Consider the following 21,337-nt stretch of genomic DNA (forward strand, 5'->3'; position numbering starts at 1 on the left):
TCATTGAAAGTGTATGTGTGTCTGTCAGTGTGTGTGTATCTGTCACTGAGTATGTGCCTGTCAGTGTGTGCATGCGTGTTTTGGTGTGTGTGTATGCGTGTGTCAGTGTTTGTATGTCTGGTAGTGAATGTGTATGTCTGTCAGCTAGCGTATTTGTCTGTCAGTAAATGTGTGTGTCTGACACTGAGTGGTGTGTGTATGACACTGATTGTATATATGTCTGTCAGTGAGTGTGTATGTGTGTTTGTCAGTGTGTATTTGTCAGTAAGTATATATGTGTCTTAGTGTGTGTGGGTCTGACACTGAGTGAGTTTGCGTCTGTCAGTCAGTGTGTACGCATTTCTATCAGTGAGTGTGCATCTGTCAGTGAGTGTTCATGTGTGTCTTGTCGGTGAGTGTGTGTGTCTGTCGGTGAATGTGTGTGTGTGTATCTGTGAATGTTTCAGTGAAAGTGTGCTGGTTAAACAAGGTGTGTGACAGTGACTGTGTATCTGTCAGTGAGTGTATGTCGGTGTATGCATCAGTGAGGGTGTGTGTCTCTTAGGAAGAGAAATTTGGAAGGGGGGGAGGGGTTGCCTGAGTTTTGTCCTGCCTAGGGCAGCACAAAACCAGAATACACCACTGGTCCCAGTATAGTGTGACCGGCTCAGTAAACATAGACCTCTAGCGCTCATTAATAGGACTGTACAGAAAGCACACAGACTATCCCAGCATAGTGTGACCGGCTCAATACACATAGATCTATAGCACTCATTAATAGGACTGTAGAGAAAGCACACAGACTGTCAGAACTGTTGAAATGGGTGTTTATAATTGACTAGTACAAAATCTCTGATATAATCTCCCTGAAGATCTCTTAAAGGGACACTATAGTCACCTGAACAACTTTAGCTTAATGAAGCAGTTTTGGTGTATAGAACATGCCCCTGCAGCCTCGCTGCTCAATCCTCTGCCATTTAGGAGTTAAATCCCTTTGTTTATGAACCCTAGTCACACCTCCCTGCATGTGACTTGCACAGCCTTCCATAAACACTTCCTGTAAAGAGAGCCCTATTTAGGCTTTCTTTATTGCAAGTTCTGTTTAATTAAGATTTTCTTATCCCCTGCTATGTTAATAGCTTGCTAGACCCTGCAAGAGCCTCCTGTATGTGATTAAAGTTCAATTTAGAGATTGAGATCCAATTATTTAAGGTAAATTACATCTGTTTGAAAGTGAAACCAGTTTTTTTTCATGCAGGCTCTGTCAATCATAGCCAGGGGAGGTGTGGCTAGGGCTGCATAAACAGAAACAAAGTGATTTAACTCCTAAATGACAGTGAATTGAGCAGTGAAATTGCAGGGGAATGATCTATACACTAAAACTGCTTTATTTAGCTAAAGTAATTCAGGTGACTATAGTGTTCCTTTAACCCCTTAAGGACCAAACTTCTGGAATAAAAGGGAATTATGACGTGTCAGACATGTCATGTGTCCTTAAGGGGTTAATGATGGATGAGTAGATGTAAGGATAGATAGATAGATTTGATAGTAAAATATAACAGTATAATGTAAAATAACGTATAAATTTAAAAAGTAAATTGTATAGAAGTCTCGGGTTCCAGCTCTCGTTTTAGGTTAGCAGGAAATATATTAGGGACCCCCAGATTTCCTGTGAAACAGAATAAATTTCGCTGCAGTTACAATACTGATTATATGACACACACCATCAGCACATTTTGTGACTTTACAAACATCAAATTTAATCTACATTTACACATAACCTATTAATCGTACCGGGAGACAGCGGAGTAAACTGTGTGTCTTTACTGTATATTGGTCTCAATGTAAAAAACTAAAACATAAAAACCTGGCAGTTACCCGTCTGCATCTATAACTGGCCCAACTTATTGTCATTTTACAGACATTAAACTCTGCAGACTCCTGAACAGAAGCTGAAACCTCATTCGAACGCGTTGGCCACAGTATATCCTCATGCTTCCTCTCTGTGTATTTGTATTTTACAGCAATATCACCCAACTGATATCACTGGCCAGCTAAATCTGTCCGACCCCTCTGTTAGCACTGTGGTGTAACAGCGAGAAGATAATGTCTGGCTTGATTGGATGGTTTAAATAAGGACCTAAGACCAACGCATTTCACATTTTATAACTGGTAAGAATGTAGCCAGCCAGGACATTGGGACTGCATGACTGCAACACATGTAACTCCCATCACCGTGCACCGTACAGAGCCGGAGTGCTGGTTCAAACGATGGAAAATTGTGAATGCTTTTTTTTATTCCAACTGGTAAATAACTAGTCCCCTAGCCCCCACCATCCCCTAAGTACTGTAGACAGATTTTGTTCCTGAGACAGGTACCATCATCACATGCGTGGAAGATTTGAAAAGGACTGAGGACAAGGAAAACTTTGGTATAATTGACTTAATTTTTAACTCTCAAATAAGGGTACATTTGTACAGAAGGTTCTTCGAACTAATATATATATATACATACATATATATTTTACAAGAGAAATGGTTATGATATCAGTTTGTGTGTTTGCATGAATGCTATATTTATATATAAACCCAATAAACTGTTTAAAAATCATAGAATGCTCTTTTCACCACGGTTACCATGAATCTAACAAATTGTTCTGTTTGTCTTGTGTTTTATACAATTCTTCTAATCATATTTTATCATTTCTTAGGAAGGAACGTTTGAAATAATTGATTTATTTTTTTTATTATTTGAGCTTTATTAAAAGGTGTTCAGACATGAGCGTATCACAAAGCATAGCGAGCACAACGTACGTACATTAAGACACAAACAACGCCGGATCTGTAGTGAAAGCAGACGCAGCGACAGCAGCGTATAGTAACCAGTAACGTTTAAACAGAACTGACGCATTTTATTAAAAAAAATTTTTACGTTCCTTATATCTACCTTGAATGTGGATGCTGATGTGGAGCTAATGAGTTAAACTACAGGGAATAAACAAAAATGTGACATTATCAGGAAAGACCTCAGTCATCGGAACTATAACAAAGATATGTCCTGCATACAGACCCGGAAATGACGGAAAGGCTATATCGACCCAACATTATAGAGGAAGAGCAAACCCCGCCAAGACCCACGTTCACTAAATGGAAACATGGTAAATAATAGTAATGGCATTAATTAGCAAAGAGTGTAATTAGCGGATTATAACAGGAGCGCTCCAGTGATAAAATGTCTACGCATTGCCGCAGTGAAATAAGAATTCATTTATAACAGCCCCCATATCCAAAATCTAAAATATCGAAGCCAACCTGTCATACGCAGCCAGCAGTGGCCACCCATCAGAATGTGCGCAGTCTGCACGAATATCATTTTATATTTATTATCTGTGCGACTCGAGATGGGCTGCCAAAGATGGCGTTCAAGCAGTTGTGAGAGTCACCCCTCCCCCCCGTAATAATAATATATCATTATTTTATTTAAACTCTTAATGGCGAGCGCCGCGTATTGCAGTATTTATTGTGACAGAGAATTTAGCAGATGTAAAGCAGGTAATAATTTAAGCTAAATTCCTTGTGATTTGAGCCATTATGTAGAAGAGAAAAATATGTTTTTCTTTATAACAAACAATGGTGTTTGAAACAGGATAATTCATCAAATATTTCTTCTGTGTCAGTAAAATAGAGCAAGTGGGCGCAAATGAGATTAACCAGCATTCATTGTTATTTAGAGTTCGTGAACATTAATTGACACAGACATTTAGTAAGCATTAATTGGTACTCAGTGTTTATCAGTGGGTGCTGGTAATGGCTCTGAGTGGTGGTAGGTGTTGGTAATGGCTCTGGGTAGCGGTAGTTGTTGGTAATGGCTCTGGGTAGCGGTAGTTGTTGGTAATGGCTCTGAGTGGTGGTAGGTGTTGGTAATGGCTCTGGGTAGCGGTAGTTGTTGGTAATGGCTCTGGGTAGCGGTAGTTGTTGGTAATGGCTCTGAGTGGTGGTAGGTGCTGGTAATGGCTCTGAGTAGTGGTAGGTGCTGGTAGTGGCTCTGGGTAGTGATAGGTAGTGGTAGGTGCTGGTAATGGCTCTGAGTAGTGGTAGGTGCTGGTAATGGCTCTGGGTAGCAATAGGTGCAGGTAGTGGCTCTGGGTAGTGGTAGGTGCTGGTAATGGCTCTGGGTAGCAGTAGGTGTTGGTAATGGCTCTGGGTAGCGGTAGTTGTTGGTAATGGCTCTCGGTAGCGGTAGGTGCTGGTAATAGCTCTGAGCAGCCGTCCCACGAGCTCCCCCTACTGGCTCACCCTCTGTTCATGTTTTACCATGAATATAGCGGGGGAGCCCCTGAGAGGTGTAATAATATTTAATATACAGGTATACACGCAGGCTGTCCCCACCAACTATCCATAGTCTGTGAGGAAGCACCCGTCACCCCGGTCCACAGCCATAGTTGGGCGTGGTGGGTGTGTCATGGCTGAACTGGCAGCGCTGTTTTGTGGGGTTTGTGCCAGATGGAGGTTTATTTATTTGGTGAGGGGTTTGTGCCAGTTGGAGGTTTATTTATTTGGTGAGGGGTTTGTGCCAGTTGGAGGTTTATTTATTTGGTGAGGGGTTTGGGCCAGTTGGAGGTTTATTTATTTGTTGAGGGGTTTGAGCCTGTTGGTGGTTTATTTATTTGGAGAGGGGTTTGAGTCAGTTGGAGGTTTATTTATTTGGTGAGGGGTTTGAGCCAGTTGGAGGTTTATTTATTTGGTGAGGGGTTTGAGCCAGTTGGAGGTTTATTTATTTGGTGAGGGGTTTGAGTCAGTTGGAGGTTTATTTATTTGGTGAGGGGTTTGTGCCAGTTGGAGGTTTATTTATTTGGTGAGGGGTTTGTGCCAGTTGGAGGTTTATTTATTTGGTGAGGGGTTTGAGTCAGTTGGAGGTTTATTTATTTGGTGAGGGGTTTGAGCCAGTTGGAGGGTTATTTATTTGGAGAGGGGTTTGGGCCAGTTGGAGGTTTATTTATTTGGTGAGGGGTTTGAGCCAGTTGGAGGGTTATTTATTTGGAGAGGGGTTTGGGCCAGTTGGAGGTTTATTTATTTGGAGAGGGGTTTGAGCCAGTTGGAGGGTTATTTATTTGGAGAGGGGTTTGAGCCAGTTGGAGGTTTATTTATTTGGAGAGGGGTTTGAGCCAGTTGGAGGTTTATTTATTTGGAGAGGGGTTTGTGCCAGTTGGAGGTTTATTTATTTGGTGAGGGGTTTGAGCCAGTTGGAGGTTTATTTATTTGGTGATGGGGTTTGAGCCAGTTGGAGGTTTATTTATTTGATGAGGGGTTTGAGCCAGTTGGAGGTTTATTTATTTGGTGAGGGGTTTGAGCCAGTTGGAGGTTTATTTATTTGGTATGGGGTTTGTGCCAGTTGGAGGGTTATTTATTTCGAGAGGGGTTTGTGCCAGTTGGAGGTTTATTTATTTGGAGAGGGATTTGTGCCAGTTGGAGGGTTATTTATTTGGAGAGGGGTTTGTGCCAGTTGGAGGTTTATTTATTTGGAGAGGGGTTTGAGCCAGTTGGAGGGTTATTTATTTGGAGAGGGGATTGGGCCAGTTGGAGGTTTATTTATTTGGAGAGGGGTTTGAGCCAGTTGGAGGTTTATTTATTTGGAGAGGGGTTTGTGCCAGTTGGAGGTTTATTTATTTGGTGAGGGGTTTGAGCCAGTTGGAGGTTTATTTATTTGGTGAGGGGTTTGAGCCAGTTGGAGGTTTATTTATTTGGTGAGGGGTTTGTGCCAGTTGGAGGTTTATTTATTTGGTGAGGGGTTTGAGTCAGTTGGAGGTTTATTTATTTGGAGAGGGGTTTGAGTCAGTTGGAGGTTTATTTATTTGGTGAGGGGTTTGAGCCAGTTGGAGGTTTATTTATTTGGTGAGGGGTTTGTGCCAGTTGGAGTTTTATTTATTTGGTGAGGGGTTTGTGCCAGTTGGAGGTTTATTTATTTGGTGAGGGGTTTGGGCCAGTTGCAGGTTTATTTATTTGGTGAGGGGTTTGAGCCAATTGGAGGTTTATTTATTTGGTGAGGGGTTTGTGCCAGTTGGAGGTTTATTTATTTGGTGAGGGGTTTGAGTCAGTTGGAGGTTTATTTATTTGGTGAGGGGTTTGAGCCAATTGGAGGTTTATTTATTTGGTGAGGGGTTTGAGCCAGTTGGAGGTTTATTTATTTGGTGAGGGGTTTGTGCCAGTTTGAGTTTTATTTATTTGGTGAGGGGTTTGGGCCAGTTGGAGGTTTATTTATTTGGTGAGGGGTTTGAGCCAATTGGAGGTTTATTTATTTGGTGAGGGGTTTGGGCCAGTTGGAGGTTTATTTATTTGGTGAGGGGTTTGAGCCAGTTGGAGGTTTATTTATTCGGTGAGGGGTTTGTGCCAGTTGGAGGTTTATTTATTCGGTGAGGGGTTTGTGCCAGTTGGAGGTTTATTTATTTGGTGAGGGGTTTGAGTCAGTTGGAGGTTTATTTATTTGGTGAGGGGTTTGAGCCAGTTGGAGGTTTATTTATTTGGTGAGGGGTTTGAGCCAGTTGGAGGTTTATTTATTTGGTGAGGGGTTTGAGCCAGTTGGAGGTTTATTTATTTGGTGAGGGGTTTGAGCCAGTTGGAGGTTTATTTATTCGGTGAGGGGTTTGTGCCAATTGGAGGTTTATTTATTTGGTGAGGGGTTTGAGCCAGTTGGAGGTTTATTTATTTGGTGAGGGGTTTGAGCCAGTTGGAGGTTTATTTATTTGGAGAGGGGTTTGAGCCAGTTGGAGGTTTGCTTATTTGGTGAGGGGTTTGAGTCAGTTTGAGGTTTATTTATTTGGTGAGGGGTTTGGGCCAGTTGGAGGTTTATTTATTTGGTGAGGGGTTTGTGCCAGTTGGAGGTTTATTTATTTGGAGAGGGGTTTGTGCCAGTTGGAGGTTTATTTTTTTGGTGAGGGGTTTGTGCCAGTTGGAGGTTTATTTATTTGGTGAGGGGTTTGGGCCAGTTGCAGGTTTATTTATTTGGTGAGGGGTTTGAGCCAATTGGAGGTTTATTTATTTGGTGAGGGGTTTGTGCCAGTTGGAGGTTTATTTATTTGGTGAGGGGTTTGAGTCAGTTGGAGGTTTATTTATTTGGTGAGGGGTTTGAGCCAATTGGAGGTTTATTTATTTGGTGAGGGGTTTGAGCCAGTTGGAGGTTTATTTATTTGGTGAGGGGTTTGTGCCAGTTTGAGTTTTATTTATTTGGTGAGGGGTTTGTGCCAGTTGGAGGTTTATTTATTTGGTGAGGGGTTTGGGCCAGTTGGAGGTTTATTTATTTGGTGAGGGGTTTGAGCCAATTGGAGGTTTATTTATTTGGTGAGGGGTTTGTGCCAGTTGGAGGTTTATTTATTTGGTGAGGGGTTTGTGCCAGTTTGAGTTTTATTTATTTGGTGAGGGGTTTGAGCCAGTTGGAGGTTTATTTATTCGGTGAGGGGTTTGTGCCAGTTGGAGGTTTATTTATTCGGTGAGGGGTTTGTGCCAGTTGGAGGTTTATTTATTTGGTGAGGGGTTTGAGTCAGTTGGAGGTTTATTTATTTGGTGAGGGGTTTGAGCCAGTTGGAGGTTTATTTATTCGGTGAGGGGTTTGTGCCAGTTGGAGGTTTATTTATTTGGTGAGGGGTTTGAGTCAGTTGGAGGTTTATTTATTTGGTGAGGGGTTTGAGCCAGTTGGAGGTTTATTTATTTGGTGAGGGGTTTGAGCCAGTTGGAGGTTTATTTATTTGGTGAGGGGTTTGAGCCAGTTGGAGGTTTATTTATTTGGTGAGGGGTTTGTGCCAATTGGAGGTTTATTTATTTGGTGAGGGGTTTGAGCCAGTTGGAGGTTTATTTATTTGGTGAGGGGTTTGAGCCAGTTGGAGGTTTATTTATTTGGTGAGGGGTTTGAGCCAGTTGGAGGTTTGTTTATTTGGTGAGGGGTTTGAGTCAGTTTGAGGTTTATTTATTTGGTGAGGGGTTTGGGCCAGTTGGAGGTTTATTTATTTGGTGAGGGGTTTGTGCCAGTTGGAGGTTTATTTATTTGGAGAGGGGTTTGTGCCAGTTGGAGGTTTATTTTTTTGGTGAGGGGTTTGTGCCAGTTGGAGGTTTATTTATTTGGTGAGGGGTTTGAGCCAGTTGGAGGTTTATTTATTTGGTGAGGGGTTTGTGGCAGTTGGAGGTTTATTTATTTGGTGAGGGGTTTGTGCCAGTTGGAGGTTTATTTATTTGGTGAGGGGTTTGTGCCAGTTGGAGGGTTATTTATTTGGTGAGGGGTTTGAGTCAGTTGGAGGTTTATTTATTTGGTGAGGGGTTTGTGCCAGTTGGAGGTTTATTTATTCGGTGAGGGGTTTGTGCCAGTTGGAGGGTTATTTATTTGGTGAGGGGTTTGTGCCAGTTGGAGGTTTATTTATTTGGAGAGGGGTTTGAGCCAGTTGGAGGTTTATTTATTTGGTGAGGGGTTTGGGCCAGTTGGAGGGTTATTTATTTGGAGAGGGGTTTGGGCCAGTTGGAGGGTTATTTATTTGGAGAGGGGTTTGAGCCAGTTGGAGGTGTATTTATTTGGAGAGGGGTTTGAGCCAGTTGGAGGGTTATTTATTTGGAGAGGGGTTTGTGGCAGTTGGAGGTTTATTTATTTGGTGAGGGGTTTGTGCCAGTTGGAGGTTTATTTATTTGGTGAGGGGTTTGTGCCAGTTGGAGGGTTATTTATTTGGTGAGGGGTTTGAGTCAGTTGGAGGTTTATTTATTTGGTGAGGGGTTTGTGCCAGTTGGAGGTTTATTTATTCGGTGAGGGGTTTGTGCCAGTTGGAGGGTTATTTATTTGGTGAGGGGTTTGAGTCAGTTGGAAGATTATGTATTTGGAGAGGGGTTTGTGCCAGTTTGAGGTTTATTTATTTGGTGAGGGGTTTGTGCCAGTTGGAGGTTTATTTATTTGGAGAGGGGTTTGAGCCAGTTGGAGGTTTATTTATTTGGTGAGGGGTTTGGGCCAGTTGGAGGGTTATTTATTTGGAGAGGGGTTTGGGCCAGTTGGAGGGTTATTTATTTGGAGAGGGGTTTGAGCCAGTTGGAGGTGTATTTATTTGGAGAGGGGTTTGAGCCAGTTGGAGGGTTATTTATTTGGAGAGGGGTTTGTGGCAGTTGGAGGTTTATTTATTTGGTGAGGGGTTTGAGCCAGTTGGAGGTTTATTTATTTGGTGAGGGGTTTGAGCCAGTTGGAGGTTTATTTATTTGATGAGGGGTTTGAGCCAGTTGGAGGTTTATTTATTTGGTGAGGGGTTTGAGCCAGTTGGAGGTTTATTTATTTGGTATGGGGTTTGTGCCAGTTGGAGGGTTATTTATTTCGAGAGGGGTTTGAGTCAGTTGGAGGTTTATTTATTTGGTGAGGGGTTTGTGCCAGTTGGAGGTTTATTTATTTGGTATGGGGTTTGTGCCAGTTGGAGGGTTATTTATTTGGAGAGGGGTTTGGGCCAGTTGGAGGTTTATTTATTTGGAGAGGGGTTTGAGCCAGTTGGAGGGTTATCTATTTGGAGAGGGGATTGGGCCAGTTGGAGGTTTATTTATTTGGAGAGGGGTTTGAGCCAGTTGGAGGGTTATTTATTTGGAGAGGGGTTTGAGCCAGTTGGAGGTTTATTTATTTGGAGAGGGGTTTGTGCCAGTTGGAGGTTTATTTATTTGGTGAGGGGTTTGAGCCAGTTGGAGGTTTATTTATTTGGTGAGGGGTTTGAGCCAGTTGGAGGTTTATTTATTTGGTGAGGGGTTTGTGCCAGTTGGAGGTTTATTTATTTGGTGAGGGGTTTGAGTCAGTTGGAGGTTTATTTATTTGGTGAGGGGTTTGTGCCAGTTTGAGTTTTATTTATTTGGTGAGGGGTTTGTGCCAGTTGGAGGGTTATTTATTTGGTCAGGGGATTGTGCCAGTTGGAGGTTTATTTATTTGGTGAGGGGTTTGAGCCAGTTGGAGGTTTATTTATTTGGTGAGGGGTTTGGGCCAGTTGGAGGTTTATTTATTTGGTGAGGGGTTTGAGCCAATTGGAGGTTTATTTATTTGGTGAGGGGTTTGTGCCAGTTGGAGGTTTATTTATTCGGTGAGGGGTTTGTGCCAGTTGGAGGTTTATTTATTTGGTGAGGGGTTTGAGCCAGTTGGAGGTTTATTTATTTGGTGAGGGGTTTGGGCCAGTTGGAGGTTTATTTATTTGGTGAGGGGTTTGAGCCAATTGGAGGTTTATTTATTTGGTGAGGGGTTTGTGCCAGTTGGAGGTTTATTTATTCGGTGAGGGGTTTGTGCCAGTTGGAGGTTTATTTATTCGGTGAGGGGTTTGTGCCAGTTTGAGTTTTATTTATTTGGTGAGGGGTTTGTGCCAGTTGGAGGGTTATTTATTTGGTCAGGGGTTTGTGCCAGTTGGAGGTTTATTTATTTGGTGAGGGGTTTGAGCCAGTTGGAGGTTTATTTATTTGGTGAGGGGTTTGTGCCAGTTGGAGGGTTATTTATTTGGAGAGGGGTTTGAGTCAGTTGGAGGTTTATTTATTTGGTGAGGGGTTTGGGCCAGTTGGAGGTTTATTTATTTGGTGAGGGGTTTGAGCCAATTGGAGGTTTATTTATTTGGTGAGGGGTTTGGGCCAGTTGGAGGTTTATTTATTTGGTGAGGGGTTTGAGCCAGTTGGAGGTTTATTTATTCGGTGAGGGGTTTGTGCCAGTTGGAGGTTTATTTATTCGGTGAGGGGTTTGTGCCAGTTGGAGGTTTATTTATTTGGTGAGGGGTTTGAGTCAGTTGGAGGTTTATTTATTTGGTGAGGGGTTTGAGCCAGTTGGAGGTTTATTTATTTGGTGAGGGGTTTGAGCCAGTTGGAGGTTTATTTATTTGGTGAGGGGTTTGAGCCAGTTGGAGGTTTATTTATTTGGTGAGGGGTTTGAGCCAGTTGGAGGTTTATTTATTCGGTGAGGGGTTTGTGCCAATTGGAGGTTTATTTATTTGGTGAGGGGTTTGAGCCAGTTGGAGGTTTATTTATTTGGTGAGGGGTTTGAGCCAGTTGGAGGTTTATTTATTTGGAGAGGGGTTTGAGCCAGTTGGAGGTTTGTTTATTTGGTGAGGGGTTTGAGTCAGTTTGAGGTTTATTTATTTGGTGAGGGGTTTGGGCCAGTTTGAGGTTTATTTATTTGGTGAGGGGTTTGTGCCAGTTGGAGGTTTATTTATTTGGAGAGGGGTTTGTGCCAGTTGGAGGTTTATTTATTTGGTGAGGGGTTTGAGCCAGTTGGAGGTTTATTTATTTGGAGAGGGGTTTGGGCCAGTTGGAGGGTTATTTATTTGGAGAGGGGTTTGAGCCAGTTGGAGGTTTATTTATTTGGTGAGGGGTTTGGGCCAGTTGGAGGTTCATTTATTTGGTGAGGGGTTTGGGCCAGTTGGAGGTTTATTTATTTGGAGAGGGGTTTGGGCCAGTTGGAGGGTTATTTATTTGGAGAGGGGTTTGAGCCAGTTGGAGGTTTATTTATTTGGTGAGGGGTTTGGGCCAGTTGGAGGTTTATTTATTTAGAGAGGGGTTTGAGCCAGTTGGAGGTTTATTTATTTGGTAAGGGGTTTGGGCCAGTTGGAGGTTTATTTATTTGGAGAGGGGTTTGAGCCAGTTGGAGGTTTATTTATTTGGTGAGGGGTTTGAGCCAGTTGGAGGTTTATTTATTTGGTGAGGGGTTTGGGCCAGTTGGAGGTTTATTTATTTGGTGAGGGGTTTGAGCCAGTTGGAGGTTTATTTATTTGGTGAGGGGTTTGGGCCAGTTGGAGGTTTATTTATTTGGAGAGGGGTTTGAGCCAGTTGGAGGTTTATTTATTTGGTGAGGGGTTTGGGCCAGTTGGAGGTTTATTTATTTGGTGAGGGGTTTGAGCCAGTTGGAGGTTTATTTATTTGGTGAGGGGTTTGGGCCAGTTGGAGGTTTATTTATTTGGTATGGGGTTTGTGCCAGTTGGAGGTTTATTTATTTGGTGAGGGGTTTGGGCCAGTTGGAGGTTTATTTATTTGGTGAGGGGTTTGAGCCAGTTGGAGGTTTATTTATTTGGTGAGGGGTTTGGGCCAGTTGGAGGTTTATTTATTTGGAGAGGGGTTTGAGCCAGTTGGAGGTTTATTTATTTGGTATGGGGTTTGGGCCAGTTGGAGGTTTATTTATTTGGTATGGGGTTTGGGCCAGTTGGAGGTTTATTTATTTGGTATGGGGTTTGTGCCAGTTGGAGGTTTATTTATTTGGTGAGGGGGTTGGGCCAGTTGGAGGTTTATTTATTTGGTGAGGGGTTTGGGCCAGTTGGAGGTTTATTTATTTGGAGAGGGGTTTGGGCCAGTTGGAGGGTTATTTATTTGGAGAGGGGTTTGAGCCAGTTGGAGGTTTATTTATTTGGAGAGGGGTTTGAGCCAGTTGTAGGTTTATTTATTTGGAGAGGGGTTTGAGCCAGTTGGAGGTTTATTTATTTGGTGAGGGGTTTGAGCCAGTTGGAGGTTTATTTATTTGGTGAGGGGTTTGAGCCAGTTGGAGGGTTATTTATTTGGAGAGGGGTTTGGGCCAGTTGGAGGGTTATTTATTTGGAGAGGGATTTGAGCCAGTTGGAGGTGTATTTATTTGGAGAGGGGTTTGAGCCAGTTGGAGGGTTATTTATTTGGAGAGGGGTTTGGGCCAGTTGGAGGTTTATTTATTTGGAGAGGGGTTTGAGCCAGTTGGAGGTTTATTTATTTGGTGAGGGGTTTGAGCCAGTTGGAGGGTTATTTATTTGGAGAGGGGTTTGTGGCAGTTGGAGGTTTATTTATTTGGTGAGGGGTTTGAGCCAGTTGGAGGTTTATTTATTTGGTGAGGGGTTTGAGCCAGTTGGAGGTTTATTTATTTGGTGAGGGGTTTGGGCCAGTTGGAGGTTTATTTATTTGGTGAGGGGTTTGAGCCAGTTGGAGGGTTATTTATTTGGTGAGGGGTTTGAGCCAGTTGGAGGGTTATTTATTTGGAGAGGGGTTTGGGCCAGTTGGAGGTTTATTTATTTGGAGAGGGGTTTGAGCCAGTTGGAGGGTTATTTATTTGGAGAGGGGTTTGAGCCAGTTGGAGGTTTATTTATTTGGAGAGGGGTTTGAGCCAGTTGGAGGTTTATTTATTTGGAGAGGGGTTTGTGCCAGTTGGAGGTTTATTTATTTGGTGAGGGGTTTGAGCCAGTTGGAGGTTTATTTATTTGGTGAGGGGTTTGAGCCAGTTGGAGGTTTATTTATTTGGTGAGGGGTTTGTGCCAGTTGGAGGTTTATTTATTTGGTGAGGGGTTTGAGTCAGTTGGAGGTTTATTTATTTGGTGAGGGGTTTGAGCCAGTTGGAGGTTTATTTATTTGGTGAGGGGTTTGTGCCAGTTGGAGGTTTATTTATTTGGTGAGGGGTTTGAGCCAGTTGGAGGTTTATTTATTTGGTGAGGGGTTTGAGCCAGTTGGAGGTTTATTTATTTGGTGAGGGGTTTGAGCCAGTTGGAGGTTTATTTATTTGGAGAGGGGTTTGTGCCAGTTGGAGGTTTATTTATTTGGTGAGGGGTTTGTGCCAGTTGGAGGTTTATTTATTTGGAGAGGGGTTTGGGCCAGTTGGAGGTTTATTTATTTGGTGAGGGGTTTGAGCCAGTTGGAGGTTTATTTATTTGGTGAGGGGTTTGAGCCAGTTGGAGGTTTATTTATTTGGTGAGGGGTTTGAGCCAGTTGGAGGTTTATTTATTTGGTGAGGGGTTTGAGCCAGTTGGAGGTTTATTTATTTGGTGAGGGGTTTGTGCCAGTTTGAGTTTTATTTATTTGGTGAGGGGTTTGAGCCAGTTGGAGGTTTATTTATTCGGTGAGGGGTTTGTGCCAGTTGGAGGTTTATTTATTCGGTGAGGGGTTTGTGCCAGTTGGAGGTTTATTTATTTGGTGAGGGGTTTGAGCCAGTTGGAGGTTTATTTATTTGGTGAGGGGTTTGAGCCTGTTGGAGGTTTATTTATTTGGTGAGGGGTTTGTGCCAGTTGGAGGTTTATTTATTTGGTGAGGGGTTTGAGCCAGTTGGAGGTTTATTTATTTGGTGAGGGGTTTGTGCCAGTTGGAGGTTTATTTATTTGGTGAGGGGTTTGTGCCAGTTGGAGGTTTATTTATTTGGTGAGGTGTTCGAGCCAGTTGGAGGTTTGTTTATTTGGAGAGGGGTTTGAGTCAGTTGGAGGTTTATTTATTTGGTGAGGGGTTTGTGCCAGTTGGAGGTTTATTTATTTGGTGAGGGGTTTGAGCCAGTTGGAGGTTTATTTATTTGGTGAGGGGTTTGTGCCAGTTGGAGGTTTATTTATTTGGTGAGGGGTTTGAGTCAGTTGGAGGTTTATTTATTTGGAGAGGGGTTTGGGCCAGTTGGAGGTTTATTTATTTGGTGAGGGGTTTGAGCCAGTTGGAGGTTTATTTATTTGGTGAGGGGTTTGTGCCAGTTGGAGGTTTATTTATTTGGTGAGGGGTTTGAGTCAGTTGGAGGTTTATTTATTTGGTGAGGGGTTTGAGCCAGTTGGAGGTTTATTTATTTGGTGAGGGGTTTGAGCCAGTTGGAGGGTTATTTATTTGGTGAGGGGTTTGTGCCAGTTGGAGGTTTATTTATTTGGTGAGGGGTTTGAGTCAGTTGGAGGTTTATTTATTTGGAGAGGGGTTTGGGCCAGTTGGAGGTTTATTTATTTGGTGAGGGGTTTGAGCCAGTTGGAGGTTTATTTATTTGGAGAGGGGTTTGAGCTTGGGGTCTGTCATGGGGCCAGTCAGGCTATATAACCCATCCTGTGGAAGGATTTGCGATGATAATGTTTTCCTGCGTTTTGGCGGGTTTGTAGACGCGGGGTCGCTGGCGGATGGAGATTAGCACGCGTTCATAGCAGACAGTCAGGGAACCCGCTAGAAAGCAGAGGACAATACTGCTAGTAAATAGTGCGATGCCAGTTAGCAGAATGTACAGATAGTCAGAGAGCGGAATGTAGTCCCGGCAGCGGCGGAAGGATTCCCGCGTTATCTCCAGGACTGGAAAGTGATTCAGGGATCTGGGACTCTCACACAAGGTCCTGTTGGTTTCTAGAAAATAAATAATTAATTTCAGTGATTTGAATTTTCATCTTATTTTACAGAATCAGAGAGAGCAAACATTATTATTATTATTATTATTATTATTAATAGCGCCAACATATACCGCAGCACTTTACATTTATAGAGATAATTGTAAATAGATAACATAGTGCCCACACTCACAGAACCCACTCAGAGCCCACACTCATAGAACCCACAGTCACAGAACCCACTCAGAGCCCACACTCATAGAACCCACACTCACAGAACCCACTCAGAGCCCACACTCATAGAACCCACTCATAGCCCACACTCATAGAACCCACACTCACAGAACCCACTCAGAGCCCACACTCATAGAACCCTCTCAGAGCCCACACTCATAGAACCCACTCAGAGCCCACACTCATAGAACCCACACTCATAGAACTCACTCAGAATGCCCACACTCATAGAACCCACACTCATAGAACTCACTCAGAGCCCACACTCATAGAACCCACACTCATAGAACCCACACTCACAGAACCCACTCAGAGCCCACACTCACAGAACCCACTCAGAGCCCACACTCACAGAACCCACTCAGAGCCCACACTCACAGAACCCACTAAGAGCCCACACTCACAGAACCCACTCAGAGCCCACACTCATAGAACCCACTCAGAGCCCACACTCATAGAACCCACTCAGAGCCCACACTCATAGAACCCACACTCATAGAACTCACTCAGAATGCCCACACTCATAGAACCCACACTCATAGAACTCACTCAGAATGCCCACACTCATAGAACCCACACTCATAGAACTCACTCAGAGCCCACACTCATAGAACCCACACTCATAGAACCCACACTCACAGAACCCACTCAGAGCCCACACTCACAGAACCCACTCAGAGCCCACACTCACAGAACCCACTCAGAGCCCACACTCATAGAACCCACTCAGAGCCCACACTCATAGAACCCACACTCATAGAACCCACTCATAGAACCCACACTCATAGAACCCACTCAGAGCCCACACTCATAGAACCCACTCAGAGCCCACACTCATAGAACTCACTCATTGCCCACACTCACAGAACCCACTAAGAGCCCACACTCATAGCCCAAACTCACAGAACACGCTCAAAACACACTCACAGAACACACTCATAGCCCACAGTCACAGAACCCACTCATAGCCCACACTCACAGAACTCACACATCTCCCACACTCACAAAACTCACTCATAGCCCAAACTCACAGAACCCACCTACAGGCCACACTCAGAGCCCAAACTCACAGAACACACTCAGAACACACACTCACAGAACACACTCACAAAACTCACTCATAGCCCATAATCACAGAACCCACTAAGAGCCCACACTCACAGAACCCACTCAGAGCCCACACTCATAGCCCACACTCACAGAACCCACATGCACCGAACCCACTCATAGCGCACACTCACAGAACTCACTCAGAGCCCACACTCACAGAACCCACCTAGAGCCCACAGTCACAGAACCCACTCACAGAACCCACCCACAGTATCAGAACCCACTCATAGCCCACATTCACAGAACTCACTCATAGCCCAGACTCACAGAACTCTCTCATCGCCCACACTTATGGAACCCACTAAGAGCCCACACTCATAGCCCAAACTCACAGAACACACTCAGAACACACACTCACAGAACCCACTCATAGCCCACATTTACAGAATTCACTCATAGCCCAAACTCACAGAACACACTCAGAACACACTCACAGAACACACTCACAGAACCCACTCATAGCCCACATTTACAGAATTCACTCATAGCCCACACTCACAGAACCCACCTACAGCCCACAGTCACAGAACCCACTCATAGCCCACACTCACAGAACCCACTAAGAGCCCACACTCACAGAACCCACTAAGAGCCCACACTCTCCGAGCCCACTAAGAGCCCACACTCACAGAACCCACTCAGAACCCACACTCATAGCCCAAACTCACAGAACCCACTCAGAACCCACACTCACAGAACCCACTCATAGCCCACATTTACAGAACTTACTCATTGCCCACACTCACAGAACTCACTCATAGCCCAAACTCACAGAACCCACTCAGAGCCCACACTCACAGAACCCACCTAGAGCCCACAGTCATAGAACCCACTCACAGAACCCACCCACAGTATCAGAACCCACTCATAGCCCACATTCACAGAACCCACTCATAGCCCACATTCACAGAACTCTCTCATCGCCCACACTTACGGAACCCACTAAGAGCCCACACTCATAGCCCAAACTCACAGAACACACTCAGAACACACACTCACAGAACACACTCACAGAACACACTCACAGAACCCACTCATAGCCCACATTTACAGAATTCACTCATAGCCCACACTCACAGAACCCACCTACAGCCCACAGTCACAGAACCCACCTACAGCCCACAGTCACAGAACCCACTCATAGCCCACACTAACAGAACCCACTAAGAGCCCACACTCACAGAATCCACTAAGAGCCCACACTCTCAGAGCCCACTAAGAGCCCACACTCACAGAACCCACTCAGAACCCACACTCATAGCCCAAACTCACAGAACACACTCAGAACCCACACTCACAGAACCCACTCATAGCCCACATTTACAGAACTTACTCATCGCCCACACTCACAGAACTCACTCATAGCCCAAACTCACAGAACCCACTAAGAGCCCACTCACAGAACCCACTCAGAGCCCACACTCATAGAACTCACTCATAGCCCACACTCATAGAACTCACTCATAGCCCACACTCACAGAACCCACTCATAGCCCACACTCACAGAACCCACACTCATAGAACTCACTCATAGCCCACACTCACAGAACCCACTCAAACTCACTCATAGCCCACACTCATAGAACTCACTCATAGCCCACATTCACAGAACTCACTCATAGCCCACACTCACAGAACCCACTCATAACCCACATTGTGATTGTGATTATATGATCAAAGAATGATCACTATGGAAGAATTGAAACAAAATACTGCTATTTCTCTGTAATATCCTGTATATAGGTCTATAAATCTATGCCTGCTGTTTATCGTGGCCCCTGTATCACACCTCAAAGTGTTATTTAAAGGGACACTTGGCACACATAAAGCACGTCAGCTTTCTCAGGATTCACTGATCAGCCACTCCATTAAATCCACCTGCCTAATATCATGTAGGGCCCCTCGTACTGCCAAAACAGCTCTTATACCTCGAGGCATGGACTCTAAGACCTCTGAACGTGTCCTGTGGGATCTGGCACCCAGACATTAGCAGCAGGTCCTTTAGGTCCTGCATGTTGCGAGGTGGGGTCTCCATGAATCGGATTTGTTGTTCCAGCACATCCCACAGATGCTCAATCGGACTGAGAGCTGGGGAATTTGGAGGCCAACGTAACACCATTGCCATTAAGGAGTGTACGTGGTCTGCAACAATCTCTAGGTAGGTGATACGTGTCAAAGTCACTCAGATCTTCTCACTTGACCATTTTTCCTGCTTCCAACACAAGAACCGACTGTTCACTTACTGACATTTTATCCCACCCATTGTAATGATATAATCAATGTTATTCACTTCACCGGGCAGTGGGTTTAATGTTGTGGCTGATCAGTGTATACTCATAATTGCAATTTATAAAAGTGCTGATTTCTGTTTGAAATTTACACTTTTATAAATATTTGCAGAGACCCCCCTTCCCCCCTCCCTCCCCCCCCCCCCCCCCCCAGAATGCAGGTTAACTTTCCGATGCTGTTAGAGCGTGTCTGCCTTCTCCCCCAAGTCACGGTGAGCCTGTGAGCGAGCGTCCATGGAGCTCAGTGTACCTCGGCACCCCTACCCCGTAGGGCCGAGCACGCACACTTGGAAGTGGCTTAAAATCAAAGCCCTCCCAGTGAGAGCCACCTGATTGGTCATCTTCCCGCACAGACTGAAAAGAGGGGAGGGCTTGCAAAATGATCTCTATATAATGCGATTCTATCACCTTAATAACGCAGCTTACCTTTCATTATTTGCCTTTTCTCGATCATCCAAGACACCATGTGTTGAATCTGACAGGTACAGGCCCAGGGGTTCCCATCCAGTCGCAGTTCTGTTAGCGCTGGAGCGCAGGTCAAGAACTCGACCTGGAGCCCGTTCAGGGCATTATTGTACAAATAAAGGCTTTGCAAATGTACTAACGGCAGCAGGATATTTACAGGCAGCCGGGAGAGCCGGTTGTTTCCCAGGTTGAGTTTGGCCAGCCTGGACAGGGGGGTAAAAACATCAGGCGTTATGGACGTTAGTCGGTTACTGCTCAAGTCGAGGTAGCTCAAGTTGCGCAGGCCGTGGAAGCCATTCCTGTGTATTCTGGACAGGAGGTTGTTCTGCAGCTCCAGGTGTGTAAGCAGATGGAACGCTGAGAAAGCCATCGATTGAACGCTAGATATTTCATTGAAGGCCAGTAATATGCTGTCTGTTTCATGGTCCATGGTTTCTGGAATAAAGTAAAAATGTTTTCCATTGCAATCCACTTTTCCAACCGAACACTCACAAAGATCAGGACATGCCAACGTTTGAAAACTTTTTACCAATAAAACCACCAGGAACGCACTTTGTTTGCCATAACTGAGCATCTCCCGTGACTTCCTCCTGGCCAAAACTTAATTTAAAAAAAAGATATTTTAAGCCATATTTCAAGAGTGGAATGAAGGATCCACACATGTGTCTTTATACCATCTCTTAGTTACGGAGTTGTCGCCATTATCCTTAAACGTGGCAAAACATTGAATAAGTCAGAGTCTCTGTGTTTCCCGACGAGGCGTCTTATTTTATGTCTTTTAGTTCACATCACATGAGCTCTGTAAATATTAGCAGATTAATTAGAAGTTATAAATCTCCTATACTAATCCTTTGTTCTATGACTGACAAACACTGCTCCGCCCTGCCACATCAAGAACAGGACACACCGTGCGTTAATAGGTGACAAACTCTGAGAAAGGACATAGTTTTCGAGATTACCAACCTGCGGAATGCAATGGATTGAGGCGTCCCACTGTCTGTGTATCTCTGCTCAAATAAACCACCACACCGCACGAATTAAACCAGAATGGGCTTTATTCACTCAACAATGAAAAATTCTACAACTTGGCTGTTAGTTACTTGGGCTGGAAAAAGACTTGTTTCCAAGTTCAGCCTTTCTCACACCTGTCATTAAAAGCTAAAGAAGGAAAACCAGCGTTTTACATTAATAGGAGACATGTATGTACGTAGTCGGCATTGGATGAGATATCGCCCTTTAACCAACCATGAACCCCCCCACCAAATAATGACAGACACTAAATCTTTGGATATAACAGGCCACAGCATTTATTAAAATACACTAATACTGTATAACGCATCCAATTCGTATAAAACTGTACATATAAATAACTAAAACGATCATAACTCTATAAATAACGGTGCCCTTAATGTAATCACAATGTCCTTGCCAATCTAACTCACCCCTTCCCCAAAGGCTCTCACCTCCCCCCTCGGCATAATAAATTCCTTTTCCCTTTTGGGATTCCCACCAGACGGCTTTTAGCTCGGTGGGGACACGTCCAACCTGGTACCCCTTACGGTTTACCATAAGAGACAGGGGAGGATGAGACCCAGCCATTATCCCTTTACTTATGTACTTGCAAACCATCTCCCACCTTATTTGGCAAGGACATGCCCCCCGCCTAGCTGTGACAACACCCCGAGCCCAAATTACAAAGTGAGGGTGGGCGTTAAACTGTTGCTGGCCTGGATCCTAAGTGGCACTGAGGTCAGCTTAATTTGTCACCAACCCCTTCCCCACATCCAACACTCCCACACATAACAAGCAGCCATTCATGTTTCCTCCATTCTCACACTCATACATGTGCCCTTGTCTGCTAAGCTGCACAGTCTCCCTGGGGCCTAATATAGTAAAATAGAGAGTCTGAGGCCACAGATTGGGAACGTGTGCCTGAGTTATGAGCAAAGCACCAAAATCCACAGGCACTCCAGGGCTGTAATTCTAAAACGTAGCTTTCATTAAAAATAGGTAAAGGGTTACTCCAAACAACCATGACCACTTCTGCTTGGAGTGCTGCACATCCCAATATATTGGCAGTTGTGCGCTTGGCGCTAGTTGCACCATCGGCACACGTGTCTTAGGCGGTCTCCTAGGGTTGGGGTTACCCTTTATTACTAAGAGATCACAACAAAAAAACAACCACAACATATGAATAATAACACACACACTATTTTAGTCTGAATTGTGTTGTTTATT

At 44.3% G+C, this 21,337-nt stretch overlaps 2 protein-coding genes across 9 annotated transcripts in view; one reads left to right on the forward strand and one right to left on the reverse strand.

Annotated features, from left to right (window-relative positions):
• The window catches only part of GRIN1 (glutamate ionotropic receptor NMDA type subunit 1), a 93,579-nt gene extending 90,993 nt beyond the window's left edge, over window positions 1-2,586 (forward strand). For 5 of the 8 annotated variants that reach the window (XM_063433092.1, XM_063433095.1, XM_063433101.1 and 2 more), the window contains one exon: window positions 2,004-2,586. In XM_063433092.1, the coding sequence (XP_063289162.1) occupies window positions 2,004-2,072 (69 nt within the window). In that variant the 3' untranslated portion in view covers window positions 2,073-2,586. Of the gene's footprint in view, window positions 1-1,900 lie in introns of all 8 variants that reach the window. The other 3 variants (XM_063433093.1, XM_063433099.1, XM_063433097.1) reach the window with 1 other exon arrangement.
• A 12,123-nt stretch (window positions 2,587-14,709) lies between these two features.
• Window positions 14,710-19,792, reverse strand: LRRC26 (leucine rich repeat containing 26). The gene is made up of 2 exons (XM_063431814.1): window positions 19,061-19,792; window positions 14,710-15,021 (listed from the first exon to the last, which is right to left on the reverse strand). Exons 1-2 carry the CDS (start codon window positions 19,671-19,673, stop codon window positions 14,720-14,722), a joined length of 915 nt encoding a protein of 304 aa, XP_063287884.1. The 5' UTR covers window positions 19,674-19,792; the 3' UTR covers window positions 14,710-14,719.
• Between the last annotated feature and the right edge of the window lie 1,545 nt (window positions 19,793-21,337).

This window comes from Pelobates fuscus, chromosome 9, assembly GCF_036172605.1.
Source record: "Pelobates fuscus isolate aPelFus1 chromosome 9, aPelFus1.pri, whole genome shotgun sequence".
NCBI classification, from domain to species: Eukaryota; Metazoa; Chordata; class Amphibia; order Anura; family Pelobatidae; genus Pelobates; species Pelobates fuscus.

Excerpts from the sequence above, each read along its gene's own strand:
- LRRC26 (XM_063431814.1), bottom strand. The coding sequence starts at position 19,673 with ATGCTCAGTTATGGCAAACAAAGTGCGTTCCTGGTGGTTTTATTGGTA. Across the intron at positions 15,022-19,060 it reads GAAAAGGCAAATAATGAAAG|AAACCAACAGGACCTTGTGT; the intron begins GTAAGCTGCGTT and ends TTTATTTTCTAG.